Raw genomic sequence first — 19,431 nt, forward strand, 5'->3', positions numbered from 1 at the left:
GAAACATCCAGAATATGTTTGATCAAATATCTGGGCACCCTGGGGCCCAGTGAAGTTGACATATAAAATTAATATCACAGTAATTAAGGAGCGGTTGTTTGTGGCACACAGTGATGATTAAGAAGCCAAAATGTGTGTGGGGGGCATTTTTAAATTAAAACATAATTTTTATACCCCCTTCAAATAAGCACATGCAAGATGGCCGATTTAAGATGAGCTTAATGGAAACCATCCTGCTAATACCCTCCTCCTCCCACCCCAAAGCTTGGAAAGACATTGCTATTACTTAGGAACGAAATCACTTTTTTAAAACTGCTTTCCTAACATTTTCTGACGGAGACTTCTCAAACCTTATGGAAATTGACAGAGAATAATGCTAAGTCCTCTTCCCAGATGAGGCAAATGAGGCACATGGGGGAAGAAATAGCTTGTCTAGCATCGTAATATTTGGAAAACAAATGTGTCTGCACTTTAAGAACTCAGGATTGCATCCCCCTGCCTCTTTTTAAAAAGTGTATGGTGCAATTTCCTCGTGTAGAAAATGATGGATATGTTGGTTATTAAAGAGCTGATTAAAAAGCAGGTGGAAAGCAAAGGGTTTAGGGGCTATTACTTTTAAACAGGGGGAACTCCAGTAGGTGTCCCCACAACAAGGTAGCTTCTTTTTTGAGACATCTGGTGCTAGTGTGGGGTACCAGATTTGTTGGTTTTTGGATAGCATGCTGGCAGTCGCTGGCCCATCCACCTTCTAGAGACTTACTACTTGAGTGTGCCCCTGCTGAACTTCAATTGTCAGTAACTACACCTCTTCGCCCGAAGGTAACAGCCCCAGAATCAGCCCTTGGCTAATCAATGATGGGAGGTGGTGACGAATACCCAGTTTCCTCAATCCTTAGGTAGGGAAACTGCAACTGGGGTGCTATAGCCTAGTGTGTTCCTTCTGTCACTTACATTGATAGCCAGGGCTGGCAGCAGGTGGGTGTGACCTGTGTCCTGCTGTTGCTATCTTGAAATGCTTAATAACTTTTAGACAATGGGCCCTGCATTTTATTATACACTGGTCTATGGGAAATATATGGCCAGTCCTGGTGGTAGCTGGCATGATAACCCACCCTTTATTGGTTGATTCCCCTCCCCTGTCTGACTTCTACTAATTGTTCCTGTACTAATAATTGACTCATCTCTAATTCCTTTTTACAGGGTCTACTTCTGGGAGACCCCAAATTAAACTGTTGCAAATGTCACCAGAATCCTGACAAAAACACTATGAAGAATTAACAAAAGCCATCCTACTAGTTTTTAAAAACAAAACAATAGTGCACATGGGTTTAAAAATTACTAAAAATAGTGTGGTGATTATATAAGCTGTCATTTCCACACCATACTGTAATATCTAGGGAGGTTTTATAAGCAAGTAGTACCCAACTCAGCTTCCCAACTTTGCTGCATCTCAGATCAAGTGCCCAGGTGAATCCAGCACGCAAATATCTCCCTGAAGAAGTAGGCCAATAAATAGCAGCAGAGTTGACATTTAAACAATGGCTCTGAACGCCATCTGCTTTAAAGAAATTATTTGTCTTTGCCAGCATGTCAAGAAGAATAAGTTCACGTAATTTAGGAACTCCTAAGGCAAATAAATTCTTGATTATTTACAATGACAAGACTATCTATAGCCAACAAGTTTCTTTTAGTAATGTCCGACATAATGTCTTAAAAAAGGGTTAGGGAAATTGACCTAAGAGGAACATACTAGAGCGATTCAATCTTCAACTAAAGTTTAAGAAAGAGATGTAAATGAGGATTCTGGTTCCAAATAAGATCAGCTGAGCTCACCAAATCCAAGAGCCCATGTCGTCTCTCTTTTTGTATTCCTAGAGTCTAGCGCAAAGCCTGGAATAGAGTCAGTGCCGAATCGATAATTAGGAACTGACTGAAAGTTTTATGGCTGTGCCTTTGAGGTTTGAGTACCAGAACATGAAATTGTCTCACCTCTCCTGGGGAAGAAGCTCTAGGTTTTCCCGTTGGCCCTATCTTACACACTGAAATTTGTTAAATGGGTGTAAAACCAGTGCATGAGGACCAAGTGAGAGGAAGAGACGGGTGGGACACTGCATGTGGTGGATGGTTGTGGTTTAGGTGCGTTGGCAGCATGTGGGGGACGCAATACTTGAGAAATGGCTGGAGAAACATAAAGCCATGTTAGGTCTTTCTCTCCATGTGTGAGATGTACATCCAGGAACTTCTGTGACCAAATCCAACCATCCTTAAGTCATATTGGTTTTCACTGTGAATCCTGTTACCACCATGTGGTGAACTATAAGACAGAAAACCTCGTTGAGCCTCACTCTCCTCATCATTTAGAGAGATGATATCCAGATTAGTGGCTTTGTAACAACGGACAGATATCCTACTTCCCTCACCTTCCTCAGGATACATAAATGTTAGTGCAGTTTGATGGTTAAGTGAAGCTGTCCCCAGAAAGGCTAGGCTTTTTAGGCTGCTTACTGGATAAATATTAAGGACAGAGGGGTTAAGAGGTCATATAAACCCATTTGGAAATGTTTTAAAATTTAAGAGTTTGTCCTGACCAATTTTGGAACATGATGTATCTTTCTGATCGAGTTGTATGAAAACATTTTTCAGTGAAAATTCTTTGTCCAAAATTCTTTTGGACATACAACCAGTCCAGATAAAAAATGTGGGTGAGAATTTAAAGATGAAAAAAAAAGGTAAAGTTTTGATTACTAAGTGGAACACACTAATTTTGTACCAATGGGGGAAAACAAATCCCCAGTACCTGGAGAGTAATGGAAGTGAGGTAAGAAGGGAATTAATTATCTTTTTTTTTTTTTCCCCTCAGAACTATTCCTGGATGCTTTCCCCTTTTCCTGAATGAAAACGCTCCCCATGCTACTTTTCCAAGCTGTTGGTGAAGGCCTTGCAGTCAAAGTGACTGCTGAGCCTAGGATCACACCTGACACCACCAATCACAAGACAGCGAAGGTGGCTTAGCTCCTATATTTTCCACAGACGACACTTATGTATGCCATTGACTCATGGCATTGATAATGACACTGATGCCATGGACAAGTAGAGCTGTTTGAAACTGAATGCAATATCTCTGTAACCAAGAACTAACCTGAATTATTTCTGGCTAGATTGGGAATCACACAGTTAGGAGCTCCAAGATGGGCAGCCACATGGGGGCCCATTAACCTGTACCTCTGACTCATGTTTGTCCTGTTTGGAGTACCTTAAAGACTGTAAAGTTTTTGTGTCCAAAAGTACCATGTACTGTCCATGGAAATGTCCTTCTTGTGTCCACGAGGATGACCCTATCAGTGACTACCATGACACTATCTCAGCCTGGATGGAGACATTCAAGTCAGCTTCAGATTAATTGCGAACCTTTAAGGGGAATAACTGAGGCCAATGGTTTGGTCTCACACTGCTGTATGGAGTCCTACTGATAATAATTTTGCTGTAGGACGTTTTGGACAAGGGCCAAGGTGACAGATTGCAAAGAAAAGAGTTGTCGTAGCAGGTCTAACAAGGCTTACCTTTAGAAAGGCCTGATTGCAAGTCTGGCCCTTTACTAGCACTGGGGAACGTGGATTTTGAGAGGGTTCCCAGCACCCTAACTGATGAGAGTGACTCACTATGCCTAAACCGTTCACGTGAACAACGTGGTTTGTGGTAAACACATGCTTTCCTTTGGGGAAAATGGGATCTTTATATGTGCTGGTCAAGATGGTACCTGTGTGATCAGCCCCCAATAAAACCTGGGCTCTGAGTCTCTCAAGAGCTTCTCAGGGGGATAGCATTTCACATGTGTTGTCATAACTTGTTGCCGGGGGGATTTAGCATGCCCACAGGAAGGGGACCCTTGGAGGCCTGGGCCTCATTACCTCTCAGTGATGCTCCATATGACATTTCCCTTTGGTGGTTTTGCTTTGTATCCTTCACTGTAATAAGTCATAGCTATGATTACAACTAAAAACAAAAAAAAAAACAAAAAAAAAAAAGGAAAGAAAATGATGTCCATAGATACCTATACTTTACCCAGTATCTATCTTAATAATAACTAGACTAATAATGAAGACGAAGAGTTGAGTTCTTGCTAGCCCCTGGCATAGCTGTCAAGCACTCATCTGCAAAAAGCTCATTTCCTGCTTCCAACAACACTTCAACGTAGGTCCTTCTGTTATCTCTGTTTGGCAGATGAGGGAATGGAGGCTTAGAGAAATTCAGGAGCTTGCTCAAGATCACAGCATCTGTTAGGTGGCAAAGTGGGACCTGGAACATAGGCCTATGTGACTGCATCCCCCTGGCTGGGATTTGAGGGGATCCATGGGAGCACTAAAAAAAAAAAAAAAAAAAAAAAAACCTGCAAAACTTTAGGCAAATGCACGATGGGTGACGCTACTGTGACAGATGATGACTAAGTCCAGCCCAGAAATTGTGAGCATGTTTTGAAAATTTCTCCTTTACTCTCCTTTACTGTGATTGAAACCTCGTCTTCTCACAGATTTATGAGAAGTGGGGACTTGACATGGACTGGCATCTTGAAGATCAGGTATACCCCCATTCCCTCAAAGAGTGTTAGAAATTGGTCTGGGCCAAAAAAAAAAAAAAAAAAAATAGAGACTACGTAAAATAAATTCTCATCTTATAATTGAGGAAACAGAGAAATGCAGCATTTTGCACTAAGATATAAAATCCCAGACTGGGCTTTGGATCCTGACTCCATTCATTTCCTCAGGACACTGCCTCCTCCTTGCCACTTTTCTCTTTAAAATCAGACTCCAATGTAACCCAGTATATGAAGAGTGCTTGTATTTATTATTTTTTAAATTATAACTTACATAGGAAAGTGACCTGTCTTGAAGCAGAACTATACACAAAATACTTCTGACATCGGAGAAACATTCTGATGACTGGGTCAGTGGTGAAGGGAATTAACACCTTTGGAAATGTAATCCACTCATCCAGAAGCAGGGCAGCAGATGCCCACTCCAAATGTGTTCTTACACACATAGGATTCCTTCCAAATGGACTCTGAAGGCAGAACACATGGCTGAGTTTCAAATGGGCAGAAAGTCACCTTAAAGCATATTTCCCCTCCATTTGGGAGTTGACACAATCGAGTTACAGGCAGAGACTGTTTATCAAGGTGGCATGAAAGTCTCTCTTCAAATTCCTCCTGCTTTTATAATCAAACAATAACATCTCCAGAGTATAGGTTTTAGCTACATAAGAAACATATTGGAAATTGATTCAATGCTGCTGGCTTGGCTGTAACAATGTTTCATAACCCAGTAACCTCTCAGTTTGTTCTTCCCCCTTCCCGAAAGCTTTTAGCTGTACCAGGGTGGCAAAGCATAGATAAAGCAAACATCATCCTTTTATCTGATTGTGTGCAAAATGAGTGGAGAGGCATTGTACCACTGATAAGATGATTGCTAAATGAGTCTTCTCAAATTCTATCAGTGGGCTTATGGAAGAAATTAAGACTGACATTGATAAGTTACTTTCTCAGGCACTACCTTTTTCATAAATGAGGGCTTGTCTTTCACAGCAGTTAAGCCCTACTTGCACGTGTATGATTCATTAAAAAGTGCCCTGATCAGTTCCATGTTGTAACAAAGTCACTGAGATGCCTTCCTTTCTCTGCATCCTGTTCTCTTCTCTAGGATGCTTCTTGAATATGGATTCATGCAAGTCAAGAGCACCCTATTCCCAAGATCACGTTTCTTCTTTCCTTCCTTAGTAGCATATTTCATTACACAACTCAATTTTCATCTCTACAATTTTCCATTGCCTTCACCTGATCTATCATTCTGGCACTCTACACTTCCCTTGTGCTAAGGTATTTGCTCCAATGTGCCAGACTTAATGAACGTATTACTGGGATTCCCCATGGACTGGATGTGAGGATCACCTTAATTGAGGTTTTTTGTTTTTTGTTTTTTTTTTTCATCAGATATATACTATTGAGTTCTTACAGTAGGAACAGAGCCTTCCCAGTGTCTGGAAAGCTACAAGTTCCTCTCTGGCAGGATCTCTCTCTCCTTCCTTTTCCCCTCCCTCCCTTTCCTCCTTCCTCCCTCCCCTCCCTTTCCTTCCTTCCTTCCTTCCTTCCTTCCTTCCTTCCTTCCTTCCTTCCTTCCTTCCTTCCTAAATCACATCTACTTCTCAGTCACTAATTTTTCATCACCTTCACACATAAGCAGAACTGCTGGCTTTAACTGCACTTAAAGCACAGTCGGTTCAGCCAATCCATAATGTGTGGTCAACTCAGAATTATCTGTGGTCGACTGGACAAGAAAAAGACAAAAATTCAAGAGTTTCCCACAATCTCTGTTTCTGACTTATTCCTCTGACACTTGATGTACTTCAGAATTGATGATGAGTAACTTAATATGGGTGGTCAGGGCCGTGTTCCTTTCCTCCCCTCTCCCTCTTCTCTAGGCCAGTCTCTCTTCTGGAGATGATAAAGGGCCAGCCAAATGGTAGGAGGGAATGGAGTGCGGTGACGGATGCATGGTATAGACCAGAAGGATAAATGGAAGGCCCATTCAGCCCACAGATACTTGCCAAAATATATTTGTGTTTTGTTTTGGATGGTATTTTAATTTTTATCTTTTTTTTTTAAATTGTCAAACATACTATAAATACAGGAGTAGATACAACATATAGATTCATTTAAATCACCACCATAAAAGAACACCCATAGCCAACCTTAACAACAGAAAGAGTGTTTTTAAGACACTCTTGTGCTCCTCTCTGGTCATATCCTTCTACTCCTACCTCTTCATAAGACAATCACAGTGTTGAATTTCATGTTACTCATCAATTTTCCATGTTATTTTTGTTTTTACAGTAAAAAAATGACATTTTTATTAAATTTATATATAAGCTCATCTACAGAGTTGTACTGATTTATGATGTAAACATTTATTACTGTGGATACTTGTCTAAAAGTTTGAAAGACATGGCCATTCAAAAAATCTTGGCAAGGACATCAGGGAATATATGGCACGGTGACCACAGAAACATTGTCATAATAGAAAAAAATGGAAAACAATCCAAATGTTCATCGACAGTAGAAAGGATAAGTTTTAAAATATGCATGCTATGGAATACTATAGAGCAGTGAAAACTAATAAATAGCAGGTGCATGTACCCTCATAGATTCATCGCAAAAACAATGTTGATATAAAAAAAGCCAAATGCAGAATACTTACAGTATGATTCTAGTTGTATAATGAGCAAAACTAAACAAAACTGTAATAAGGCTATCCAAATAAAAATGAATATTAAAAGATTACATGTGTATTATATATATATATATGTGTATATATATATGCACACACATATACATGCATACATACATACACACGACAATTTCTTTACCCATTCATCTGTTGATACACTTCGATCATTTCCATATCTTGGCCACTGTGAATAACGCTGCAGTGGATGTGGACATGCAAATGTCACTTTGAGATAGTGATTTTACTTCCAAATAGAAAATAGAGGTATCACACAATGCAGCAACCCCACCTCTGGATAGGTATCCGAAGGAAATAAAATCCCTATCCCAATGTGTAGATTTCCTTTTATTTATCTTGCTTGGAACTAATTTGGCTTTCTGAAACTGAGAATCAGTAACTTTCTTTAATTTAGAAAATTCTTAGTCATGAATTCTTTTGATATTATGTTCACCCTGCTCATTCCATTCCCTCCTTCGTGAGCTATTATTAGATGCATGTGGATTTTATCACCTCTTACTTAATGTATTTTACCCTCTCCTTCACTTATCCACCCCCTTGGTTCTCTGTGACACATTTTATATAATTGTTCAACTCTGTCTTTTAGTTGAGTAACACTCTCATCAGTGGTAATCAATACTAACAGCTTTTGATTTTTTGAAGTTCTTTGTATCCTTTTTTGATATCAAACTTTCATTTGTTTGTTCCTTTGTTACTGTTCATTTCCATTTGTGTTTACTTTGAATACATAAAATATTTTTATTTTACATTCTCTATTGGATAATTCTCAATTCTGCAGTCAATGCAGGACTTATTCTATAGCTTGCCTTTTTTTTCTTCCCTGCCACTCGCTAATGAAATTGTTATTTCCCCTTCTTAGTGATCTTCTATTGTGAGTTAATCTTCCTTGGAATTTTATCCGTGTGTAAAGTTTAGAGTGGTTGCATCAAGAGAAGATCTGCGTTGGATTCTGCCAGATTCCTACAAGCACTATCACCTTGAGTCTGCACTTTTTAAAACTTTTCATTACGATAAATTTCAAATATTCTCAAACAGTGGGGTTGCACGGCTCGAAAAATATTAATATTCTGCCATTCATGTCTCAACTATTCCAGTTTCTTCCAGTTTCTTCTCTGTAGTATTTAAAAGCACAGTTCAGAACACTTAAAAAAAATTCAAGCTGGGGGATTTAGGGGACACAGAGAGTGAATGAGTGCCTTGATCCACAGGAGTGTGAGCTAAGGATTCAATCTTCAGAGGAGACTTTTTTTTCCTTTTTTTCTTTCTTTCTTCAGCTAGAGTTAAGACTGAGTTGAGGCTAAGTTAGGAGCTTATCCTTACGGTCTTCCTCTGGGTTTGTTGCCACTGCTCTTGGGAATCCAGCCTGATGCGGGTGGGGAAGGCATGTTTTTGATCTAACACCTTGCCCTGCTCAGCCCCTGGGCTCTCATTATGTCAATAGTTTAGCTCCTTAACACCAGGCTCCAGGGAGGATGACAACTGTTCCATGTCATCCATATCTGAGGGACTTCAGTACTAAGTGAAAGTGAAGGCAAACTAGGACAGCTGGTCACCCTAGCCCTTGGTCATCAGACCCTGGGGTAAGTGCTGGTTACAGCACTTCCCCCCACTCCCTGCCATGGATTCTAGCTCTCTTGCCATCCCTGCCTCTGACACATTCCTTGTAGGCAGCTCCACCATGCATTTAAAAGAATATGTGTATTTTTATATTATATTCTACACTTTTAGTTGTGAAATTCTGGGAAAGGACTTTGAAATTCTAATCTGAAATATTGCCAGATAAAAGAAAGTCTCTGAAGATTTGCTTTTTACAATTGAGCCCGCATTTTAAAATGTATCATATGTCACATAAAAAATCTATATTTTTTGGCTTCTGGTGAAAAATGGAAGGACTTGGTTACATAGGACCAGCCTTCTTCTACAGTGACAATGGAAATTGACAAGTAGCTGCTCCCCTGGGGTGCGTTGTATTGTCTCCATTCCTTAAAACTCCCATCACTCATGTAATATATGCTTGTATATGCCAAGTCTGGCCTATCTCACTCATTGAACCGGGGGCTTATTGGAGTTTTCAACCCCCAACCAAGCAATCTACTAAAGGGATCCTTGAACTGTGGTGCCTGCAAGGTGGCCAAAAAAGTACCTAGCCATCATTTAGCATTCTTGGGGGTTGCTTTGGTTCACAGCTATGGACTGAGCTGGGTTTGGATGTTGGCTCCATTCCATACCAGCCACGTTGCTGAACAGAGTATGTAACCTTTCAATACATCCATTTCCCCACTTGGAAAGGGTGACCATAGTATCTAAGCTGCAGGGTTGCTGTGTGGATAAAGCAAGGCAACATACATAAAACACGCTGGTCAGTGCCTAGCATATAGAAAGTTTTTAATAAACAGTAGATATTCATATATGACCATCTTACTTCTTTTAGAATTTACTGTCACACTGGGCAGGTTTCTGGTTCAGGGTCTGAGGCACTCTGCTTTTTGACTTTGTTTTGACCTTTTGCCTATTCCTTACTGTGCCATAAGTTACATACACGTGCTTATGTTTACTTTAATTGAATGAACTTCCTCTTAAGAAATTGAGGGAACTCTACAAAATGAGGTCTATGTATAGCTATTTCAGATTCTCCAACTTACACTGTACAGTGATAGGCCTTGGAAAAATGTGGGAAAAAGGGCAAAAAGTATTTAATGTGTCTACCATTACCTATTTGGTGAGCCCTTTCCCCTTCTCGCACCTGGGTTAATTCCTGCCACCCACTAGGGCTTCAGGTCTGCCTCTGCCTCCAGCAGCTGAGTGTCCCCATCTGAAAAACACCATGCTTACCTTTCCTAAATGTCAAGCTATTCCTTCTTCTGATTCTCAGTTCCCTGGAAGGAGAATATACCAGCCTCATGACTCATCCCTTTAGGGTCTTGCTGGTACTAAGCTGAGAAATGCACTACTGCTATTAGTCAGTGAGGCTCAATGTGCACCCTTTCCAGAGACCAGGTATTGTGTAACAAGCCACTTGAGGGCCTTTCCTAAAGGGGTCACCAAAGGGTAGGGAATTCTAATATGCTACCAGGAGAGATCTTTTGGGGCAGAGACCCCTTTGGCAACCCTTAAATAATCCTGGGTGTCTACCCTTTCACATAAATATGTGACTCTACTCATCAGAGCACACCATTCAGGAGGAATCAATATGGTGCATATATATAAAAAGGTGTTACAATTTTAAAAGTTGGAACATGAACATGAAAGTGATTGGATGGCCACTTCTGATCATGTTAGCCTTTCTTTAAAAATCTCCACAGTCTGTGTGTTATTCTGTAGGATAAATTTCGAATATCTAAGGCTGGCTTTCAAGGTCTCCACAATCTAGTCCCATCTTACAAACCAACTGTATCTGTACCTTATTCTCAAAAATTACTCTCTACTCTAGCCAAGCTGGTGCTCCATTAACTATCGTCCCCTGCAGTATGCCACATTCCTATCTTCAGGCCTTTGCTTACCCTCTTGCCCTTGAGTTGAAAGACATCTCCCTGTCCCCTTGGCTGATGAGATCCTAACCTTTAACGCAGTGGTTCCCAAACCTTGCTCCCCACCGGAATCACTTGGGGATCTTTAAAAAGACACTAATGGGTAGCTCTTATCTCCAGAGCTTGTGATGTGTTATGGGGTGTGACCTGGGCATCAGCATATTTAAAATTTTTTATGTTTATTTACTTTGGGGGGGAAGGGCCAAGACAGAAGGAGATGCATGAAACAGGCTCCAGTCTCTGAGCTGTCAGCACAGAGCCTGATGTGGGGCTCAAACCCATGGACCACAAGATCATGACCTGAGCCAAAGTTAGATTCTTAACAGACTGAGCCACTCAGCTGCACCTGGGCATCAGCATATTTAAAGACTTCCCAGGGGATTCTGATTTGTAGCAAAGTTTGGGAAACACTGGTGTAAATGGAAAATTCACTTTAACTTCAATATCTTATTCTCTTACTTTTGTCTTTTCCTCACACATGAAAATCAACCTTCCTGGCTTTACCAAAGCTGGATTCTACACCAATCTGTACACTCATATGTATGCAGAGTATTCCTGTAACTTAATCTATGATCACAGTGTATCTGTTGGCTTTTCTGTCTCCCTACTAGATGGCTGTTGGCACAGTAGAGGCACTGTGTCTTACTCATCCCATATCCCCAGCATCTAACCCAGGTCGTGGTTTGTAGAAGATACTCAGTATAGGCTTGTGGACCTAAATAGAACTCAGCTTCCTGGTGTAATCTATAGGAACAAATATTTTCCAGGAGTAAAAAAAAAAAAAAAAAAAAAAAAAAGTCATACATTCAACTCTCCAAGTCTACAAATCTCTATCTCTAGTGAAAGAAAAACAAACAGAGGAAGGGAGTCACAGACCAGACTTTAGTAGGCTCATAAATACAGAAATCTCCACCAGAGCCTCAGCTAGTGACTCTCTCTGGTAGTTAGAGGGAAGTACTTATCAGAAACAAGTTTACAGATGACAACAACAGAAACCCAGCCACAAAGGAATGAAAAAAACAAAACAAAAGCAAAACCAAGGAGGATGACCTGTAATATTCCAAGCACAGGACTTAGTATGTAATGGATATTCAATGGATGAAAATTGATATTACTCTTTCCAGTCCTTGTCAGAAGAAATCAGATGGTCCTATTTCCATGGTTCTACCTTCATGACAGGTAGTCATGGCTGTCAGATGCAAAGCTTCCCCTTTAGAGTTTGTCACTTGCAGTTGTAAATTGCAGAACTCTATGTAGTCACATGGAAGTGTCCTTTCCCAACCTATTACTTTATAGTACCTCTTAGATGTCCAATTTAGGTACACTACTCCATCTTATTCCCCATCCATAGACATTATTATCTAAATAGTTCTCAGTTCAGTGCCAGTCTGTTAGCAGTCAACAGAACATCATTTACTAAAATTGTTATTGAGAACATTTGTACTTCCCACTCACATTTTGTTTTGATCAATAACTCACCCTTTCTACAATTAAGCTTAAACATGTCGGCACACTATTTAAAATGTGACATTTGACTTAAATAGCCATCTACTCAAAAGTTGTAAAAGTCTCATCAAGTTTCTACAATATGCTTTAATTTTATTTTTAGTATGAATGACACTCCCTGTATACAAAATTCCTGATTTTTTTCAAGTTTTCTCAGTGGGGAAAATTGGTAATATTCTCAAAATGAGACAGATTATTATCATTAACTTTAATTGACTGGCACCTATAGTCCTGAAAGGCCTGGTACCCTCTTGGTTTTAATTCTAGAGAAAGGAAAATTCTAGATACATTATATTTCAGAGAAGATTTATGTGAGCTTTATATACTTTGTGGGTGACTAAGTATATATTACTCATAGACACAGTGGTGGCAAACTAATCCCAGATCAATATATTTTCTCAAAAAGTTACTCAAGATTAACTATACTAATAGAGAGTGGTTGCTCAGGTCATGCAAAACAAAAACTAAGCATACATCATTAAAATTCTGTATTTTCCAAAAACTCTTCAAATTTATTTTCTATAGTTTTCTTAAATTACAGTGACAATTTATGTTTCTACCAAGGAGGTAAGCTTGGTAGGGGGTGAGCAGCAGGCTAAAAATGGTATGTGTCCTCTGAAAGCCATTGCCCCTTTCTTCCAAAGAACTTCCTTTTTTGTTTTTCCTCCTGGACATATGGCTTGCTGCCTGGCATGTTTCCTATCCTATGTACTACATACTGGCCAATGGCAGAAGGCATGGGTCAACTGCTAGGAAGTATTCACAAAGGGATCTTGCTGGTTGGAAAGTGAATGGTTTTTCAAGCCATCTTGAACCATGAAGTGGCCTTGGGAATGGAAAACATATAAACCAGAGGGGCAAGATAGGAGAAGTCTGGCACTGTCCTAACATCCTGGATTACCTTCTTCTGGACTGTCCTGCGTGACAGCAAGAAAATTCTGTTGTTATTTAAACCGCTGTATTTTGGGATATCGTTCACTTCCATCTGAATCTAACCCTACTGATACTAATAATTAAGGGAAATCCAGTCTTGGATTGAAAATAATTGTGGTCTGGGTAATTCAAGCTGTATAATCTATGTACAGATAATGACGGTTGACCATAGTGTATTAGGTCATTAATATTGATGAGGGGGCAAAAGGCAAGCTAAGGACAAAGCAAAGCTAACACCCTTGCACCCCCTAGCCCCAACCATGTTGCAATATGTTTGCAACTGTCTTAATGATTTACAAGAAAAAAGCAATCTCTAGAAACCTATAGACTCAATTTCCTGGAGCCCTAATATCTCCCCTCCATAGGACAGAAAATCTTATATGATCACTCTTCACAGCCCCAGTGCAGCCTTTTCTTACCATGATCCTGTCCCTATGCTTTAATAAAATCACCTTTTTACACCGAAGACATCTCAAGAATGTTGGCCGTAGGCTCTGAACCCCAACACTCCAAACCACATCAATATTAATATAATAAGATAGGTTCCAGAACTCATTCCATTCGGATGAGATCCACATCTAGGTTTTGATTCTTAAATTCTCCATGTAACTGAGGTACTTGATTCAAGAGTCTGTGAGACTTTCTCTTTCTCTCCTAAGAACCACAGCCAGAGACACTTTGACCTCAGTCCAGGCCTTCTCTCCTCTGCTGTGTGAAGAAGCTACTGCATTCCTTGACCTTCATTGGAATGTGACAATAGAAACTATGTGTCATATGACCCTTTCATCCTTTCTGTTTGTATCAAACTCTAGATTGGGCACAATGCTATGTGGATTCCATGCTGTATGGCTGAGTGAGAAAAGATTAGGAGAACGAGGTCTGTATATTAGGCAGAGGTGAAATGGTGATTGTAGCCGGTTATCTAAATCTTCTCTACTTGGCTCAACACAGCTTTGTCCCACTGCTTAGCCTTCAGGCAGTCTATTTCTCAAAAGTACAGTTATATGACAAAATAATTTTTCCTCCCTGGCACTGTGCCTTGTGCTATTTATTGTCTGAAATCAGGTTAATTCTGTCCTTTCTTCCTCACCCCATAATTTGCTCAAACCAGTGATGTGAATGCCTGAAACTTTAATACAAGTTTCAAGAGTTCCTCTTAACTGGAGGTAAAACTTTTCTTGAGTCTTTGTTATAATGCAAATATGTGACCTGAAAAGATACCTGCTTCACCTATTACTCCACTGATGTGAGTTAGTCTACCAGATTGGCTAGCTAAAGTCTAGGAGAGAGCAAGGGATAGTGAAATGAAATGTCCCGGGAAAATGGAAATAAACTGGTGAATAGTCTGATAAGTAAGTCAAAGGGGATCTTTATTGAGTACCTGTTATCCTCCTGCATAATATATTAGCTGCTGGCTAAGGCCAGTTTGGGGAAGAATGGAAAAAGGAGGAGGACAGAAAGATCACTTGGGGGAAATTCCTGAGGTGGGTAGGAGGGTACCAAGCAACTCCACAGAGCTACCCAAAGAAAGCCAGATTCTTGGGGCTAGATAATGCCCTTTGTCATGCTCTCCTTTGGTCATAGGAGCCAGAAGCCTTCCTTTAGAACTAAGAGACAAAGAGGGCAACCAGCCAACAGGGGAGGGTAAACAGATTTCATGCAGCCATGGGGCACTGGGACATTTGACCATTGGGCTATTGGACAGATTATTCTTTATAACTCTTTTAAATTTGGAGAAAATAATACATATCCTTCATTTCACTAGAGCCTACCATGAATCCTTGTTTTCTTGGATATCATTCAATTCTGCTTGGTTTCTTCCTTAAACTCCTCAAAAGACATTTCCTCCTCTTTAGAGGAATTTCCAGATCCTCTGCCTCTGCTTAGAGGATTATTTTTGATACTATCACTGGCCAGTGTTCTTAATATTTATTTATTTTTGAGACAGAGAGAGACAGAGCATGAATGGGGGAGGGTCAGAGAGAGGGAGACACAGAATCTGAAACAGGCTCCAGGCTCCGAGCTGTCAGCCCAGAGCCCGACGCGGGGCTTGAACTCACCTAGCGCGAGATCATGACCTGAGCTGAAGTCGGTCGCTTAACCGCCTGAGCCACCCAGGCGCCCCTTCTGGCCAGTGTTCTTAATATGAAACAATATTTTTTGAATTCCTACTGATCATTTAATCCCATTAGATAATTAATATAATACACAGGGTGAACCTATTATAGTTAAATAGCAGGAAAGAACAATTAGAAATATGAGCTTTGTGATCATTTGTGATAGCACTTCTATTAGGCTGGGCTAGTCATTTTCTTGTTGTTTATTAACGTGGAAGTCTGACATTTATCAGGGTGATTTTAAAGAAAAAAATCTAGTTGTATTATTTTAGTTAATTTATGAATCTTGAATTTCAATATAAAGCAGGCTTAGTTAATGCTACTTTATGTTATAACCAACTCCTAATATTTTGATTAAACTAACATGACAAAAATGTAAACATTCAGATTCACAAATTTTCTGATTATTCTTCTTTGTTAATGGCATTAGCTGTTATTTGGTTAGAAGGATAACATATTTAGATTTGCTCGGTTGCAAAGCATATTCTATGCTTATATAACATTTTGAGGCTATGTGACAATACTTAGCTTAGACAAAATGAAGAATATTGGGTTTACCAGCATGCTAAAAATACCTTCTCAGTCATTCTTGTGGAATAAAAAGAAATACCCACTTGTTTGTTGAGTCTCCTTCAGTCTTCAAATGGATGAAGTTTTTACAAGGTTTGCAGTGATCTTATGGATCGATTAACCCAGGGAATGTTCTCAACCCTGTTCTCTCTGCTACCTTATGCAATAAAGAGTAGCAATATACTGACTTTCCCAGCATCCTTTGCAGCTAGGATTGTCTTTATAATCTGGTTCTCCTCAACAACATGTAAGATGGAGTCTAGCGGGTGGATTGTGATGGAGCTTTTATTCTTCCTTATACTTTGCGCCTTGAATATAAAGGAATGCCCAGAGTGGTGGAAATCAATTTGCAACCCAACAGGTCTGAGGACAAAAAGCCAGGGCTTTTGATAACATTGTTGAGCTGCTACCCATCTTTCATGTTTTTCTTCTTCCAGTTTTTTTAATTGTGTAAAATGATCAAATGGCTTTATTCCATATAATGATTACTCAGATTTGCAGTTGTCGTTTTATTGGTAGCTGATAGCAGCTTATTCACATAGTTCCCCCCTAGTTTGAGGAGATAAATCTCCATAGTGTGAAGACCAGGTCAGGTCTCTGTCATAAGCATGGTCCAAATTTACTTCCAGGAGAGTAATCTAAAGCAGCACTTTCCAACAGAGCTCTGTGTGATGATGGAAATGTGCACACAGACCACATAGGATATGTAGCCAGTGAGCACTTGAAATGTGTGTAGTGCCACTGAGGAACTTAATTTTTAATATGACATAGTTTTAATGAATTAGAACTGAACCTGAAATGGCGACATGTGGCGACTAGCTATTGGGTCAAACAATGCAAACCTAAAAAATCACTAGCCTATGAAAGTATACATTACTGTAGTTCTTTTGAAAAAAAATCAGCCTCTAATTTTATATGTTATTTTACAGGCCCGAGAACACCTCATTATAGAAAAATGATGATCCAGCAGGGCATTACATAGTGTCATGTTTGAAGGTTGTTAAACAATATTTAACTTGCATATTAGCTAGCTACACAGAACTGATACCAATTTAAGCATTTTACATTGACAACTATAATAAAAGATGTCTTCTTGGAATAATAATCTTATTCAGACTGCACTCATTCAGCTGTTTGTTAAGGTTTTTGGCTCCTCAATTACGAATGGAAAGAATAATAATGGAGTGCCGGTCTCATTAAGCTGTGGGGGTACAATAACTCTCTGAGAGAAACTGTAAGTTACAGTTTGCAGAAGACTTCCGGGTACACGAGAAAACCAGCCATGGAGGGTCTCTATAGGACCCAAAGAGTGGGGAGGTGCTTGAAGCTGGCAGCTGAAGATACAGGAGCAGTGGATACTCTAACCAGACTAGAAACCAGAAATGTGTGGGGCTGTCATGCCCTAGAACATAGGATTCGATATCAACTGCTATACCCAAATGTGATTAGAAGAAATTATTCCATCATGCCTTGGTATCTGGTGTAAAATTCCTTAATTGGCATGCTTGCTTTCATAGCTATTTTTGGAGCCTGAGGAAAAACTTATTCTGTCATCATCCAAGGTGGCTGCTATCACCTGACAAGGATTATAGTCACAGACAACTACCCCACCAGTTACCTCCTGGCTGCTGAAAACAGGTCAGCAAAAGGTCAGCAAAGTCTTTTCGTGTTGGGAAGCTGAGTTCCTTCCACCTAGGCCTAGGCACGATTTTAAGAAATAGCTGACAAATCAAACTTATTTCACACACACGGATACTTGTAATCAGGGTTCTAACAGAAATGATGAAGAAAATGAGTTGTGAAGTTTCAGCAAGCCATGTACACCGAAATCTACTAGGTTCTGTGTGTAAAACATATTCAATTAAAAAATGATTCCATTTAAGAAAGCTACCACCCCACATTTCTATGGCAGTTGTGCAGAATGCTTCTTGAGACAATTATAGAAGCTGGATCGATTCAAAGTTGATTTTTTTCCTCAGAGAAATTATTTACACTCAGCATTGTTTTCATTTCATCCTGACAAGTACCTACTTCTCATCAGTTTGCAGCGCATTGCTCTGAAAACACGCATGTTTTCTCTATAGGTCCTGCTTTGAACCACTTACTTTATGGTAGCTTCCAATACCTGAGAAGATAAAAGGAAGCCTGTGTGAGAGGTTAAGACCCAGTGCTCACAGAGGTGAGGCATGGGACGTGCTCTGTAGGAACACACTGTGTCTGCAAGAAGGTTGCATTAAAAAAATATCACCCATGAAGATGTACATGACGTGGATGTTTACCTATGATGTGGCTCTGAAATGTGGGCTCCGCGATCACATCTTCATCCTCTTGCAGGTCTCCGCTTGCTTCTTTTATCTGTGGCAAGAAGAAAATACTGTAAGTTCTTCTTTATTACATTCAACAGATTGTCCGCAATCCTCAGAATGGTGGTTGGTTCTGTAACAAATGTGGGCATGTGTGAGTCAGCTTGTGTATGTACATATACATATACAAAGATTCTTCATTCACTTGGCTTTATGACAAGTTTTAATCACAAGAGCATATTTTCAGAAATATAACCCCAGACCTGAAAATGAAGATTTTCAGGGTAACTAATTCTCCAAAAAAAATTAGAGATAATAGCGTTGGCTTTTAATACTTAATAAAGTCATAGCTGTTAGGAAAAATTAAAGTCAAAGGACATATAATTCCTCCAGAGACAGCGACTTTCACCACAAGTTATTTTAATAAGAAGAAAGAAATATACTTAGATCTCCTGACACTTTCCTGGAATGTAACTCTCTAAGAAAATTATTTTTTTTGTTCTTTCTGTGATGAAACATAAGGTGACTATGATGTATGCTTAGTGGACTAGAGCAGTGACACATTTATATCGATTTTTTAGGTCAAAAACATTCCCCTTATATTTCAGTTGAAATATCCAGATGCTGAAGGGGGTAGCATTCAGCAGAACTCTAGAGACCTGAATAAAGTCACAGTGTTTTACAAATGAGAATTCTGAGATCCAGTAAGTTTCCATAAACATATTGTAAGTGGAAATGTTGGGATTACAACTCAGGTCCCCTCCTTCTCAATCTAGTGACAGTAGTAGCAACAATAACATTATCAGTACCAACCGTAATTTAAGATTTTTTTAAGTATATTTATTTTCAGAGAGAGAGAGAGAGAGAGAGAGAGAGAGACAGAGAGAGAGACAGAGAGAGAGAAAGCAAGTGCAAGAGATGGGGAGGGGCAGAGAGAGAAGGAGAGAGAGAGAATCCCAAGCAGGCTCCTAGCTGTCAGTGCAGAGCCCGATGTGGGGCTCAAACTCACAAACCATGAGATCATGATCTGAGCAGAAGAGTCAGATGCTTAACCGACTGAGCCCCCCAGGTGCCCCGGTACCAGCCATAATTTAAAAAGCAAGCTCTTAAATACTATAGAGCAGGAGCTGTTTGAGCTCTTAATGCCTATGATCTCATAATCCTTAGAATAATGCTAGGT

At 39.8% G+C, this 19,431-nt stretch overlaps 1 protein-coding gene across 1 annotated transcript in view; it reads right to left on the minus strand.

Annotated features, from left to right (window-relative positions):
• The window catches only part of NCKAP5 (NCK associated protein 5), a 729,314-nt gene that overhangs the window by 79,240 nt on the left and 630,643 nt on the right, over positions 1–19,431 (minus strand). Inside the window, exon 14 of the mRNA XM_042948658.1 lies at positions 18,228–18,303. Within this exon, the coding sequence (XP_042804592.1) occupies positions 18,228–18,303 (76 nt within the window). The remainder of the gene's footprint in view (positions 1–18,227; positions 18,304–19,431) is intronic.

Source organism: Panthera leo, chromosome C1 (assembly GCF_018350215.1).
Source record: "Panthera leo isolate Ple1 chromosome C1, P.leo_Ple1_pat1.1, whole genome shotgun sequence".
Classification (NCBI taxonomy): Eukaryota; Metazoa; Chordata; class Mammalia; order Carnivora; family Felidae; genus Panthera; species Panthera leo.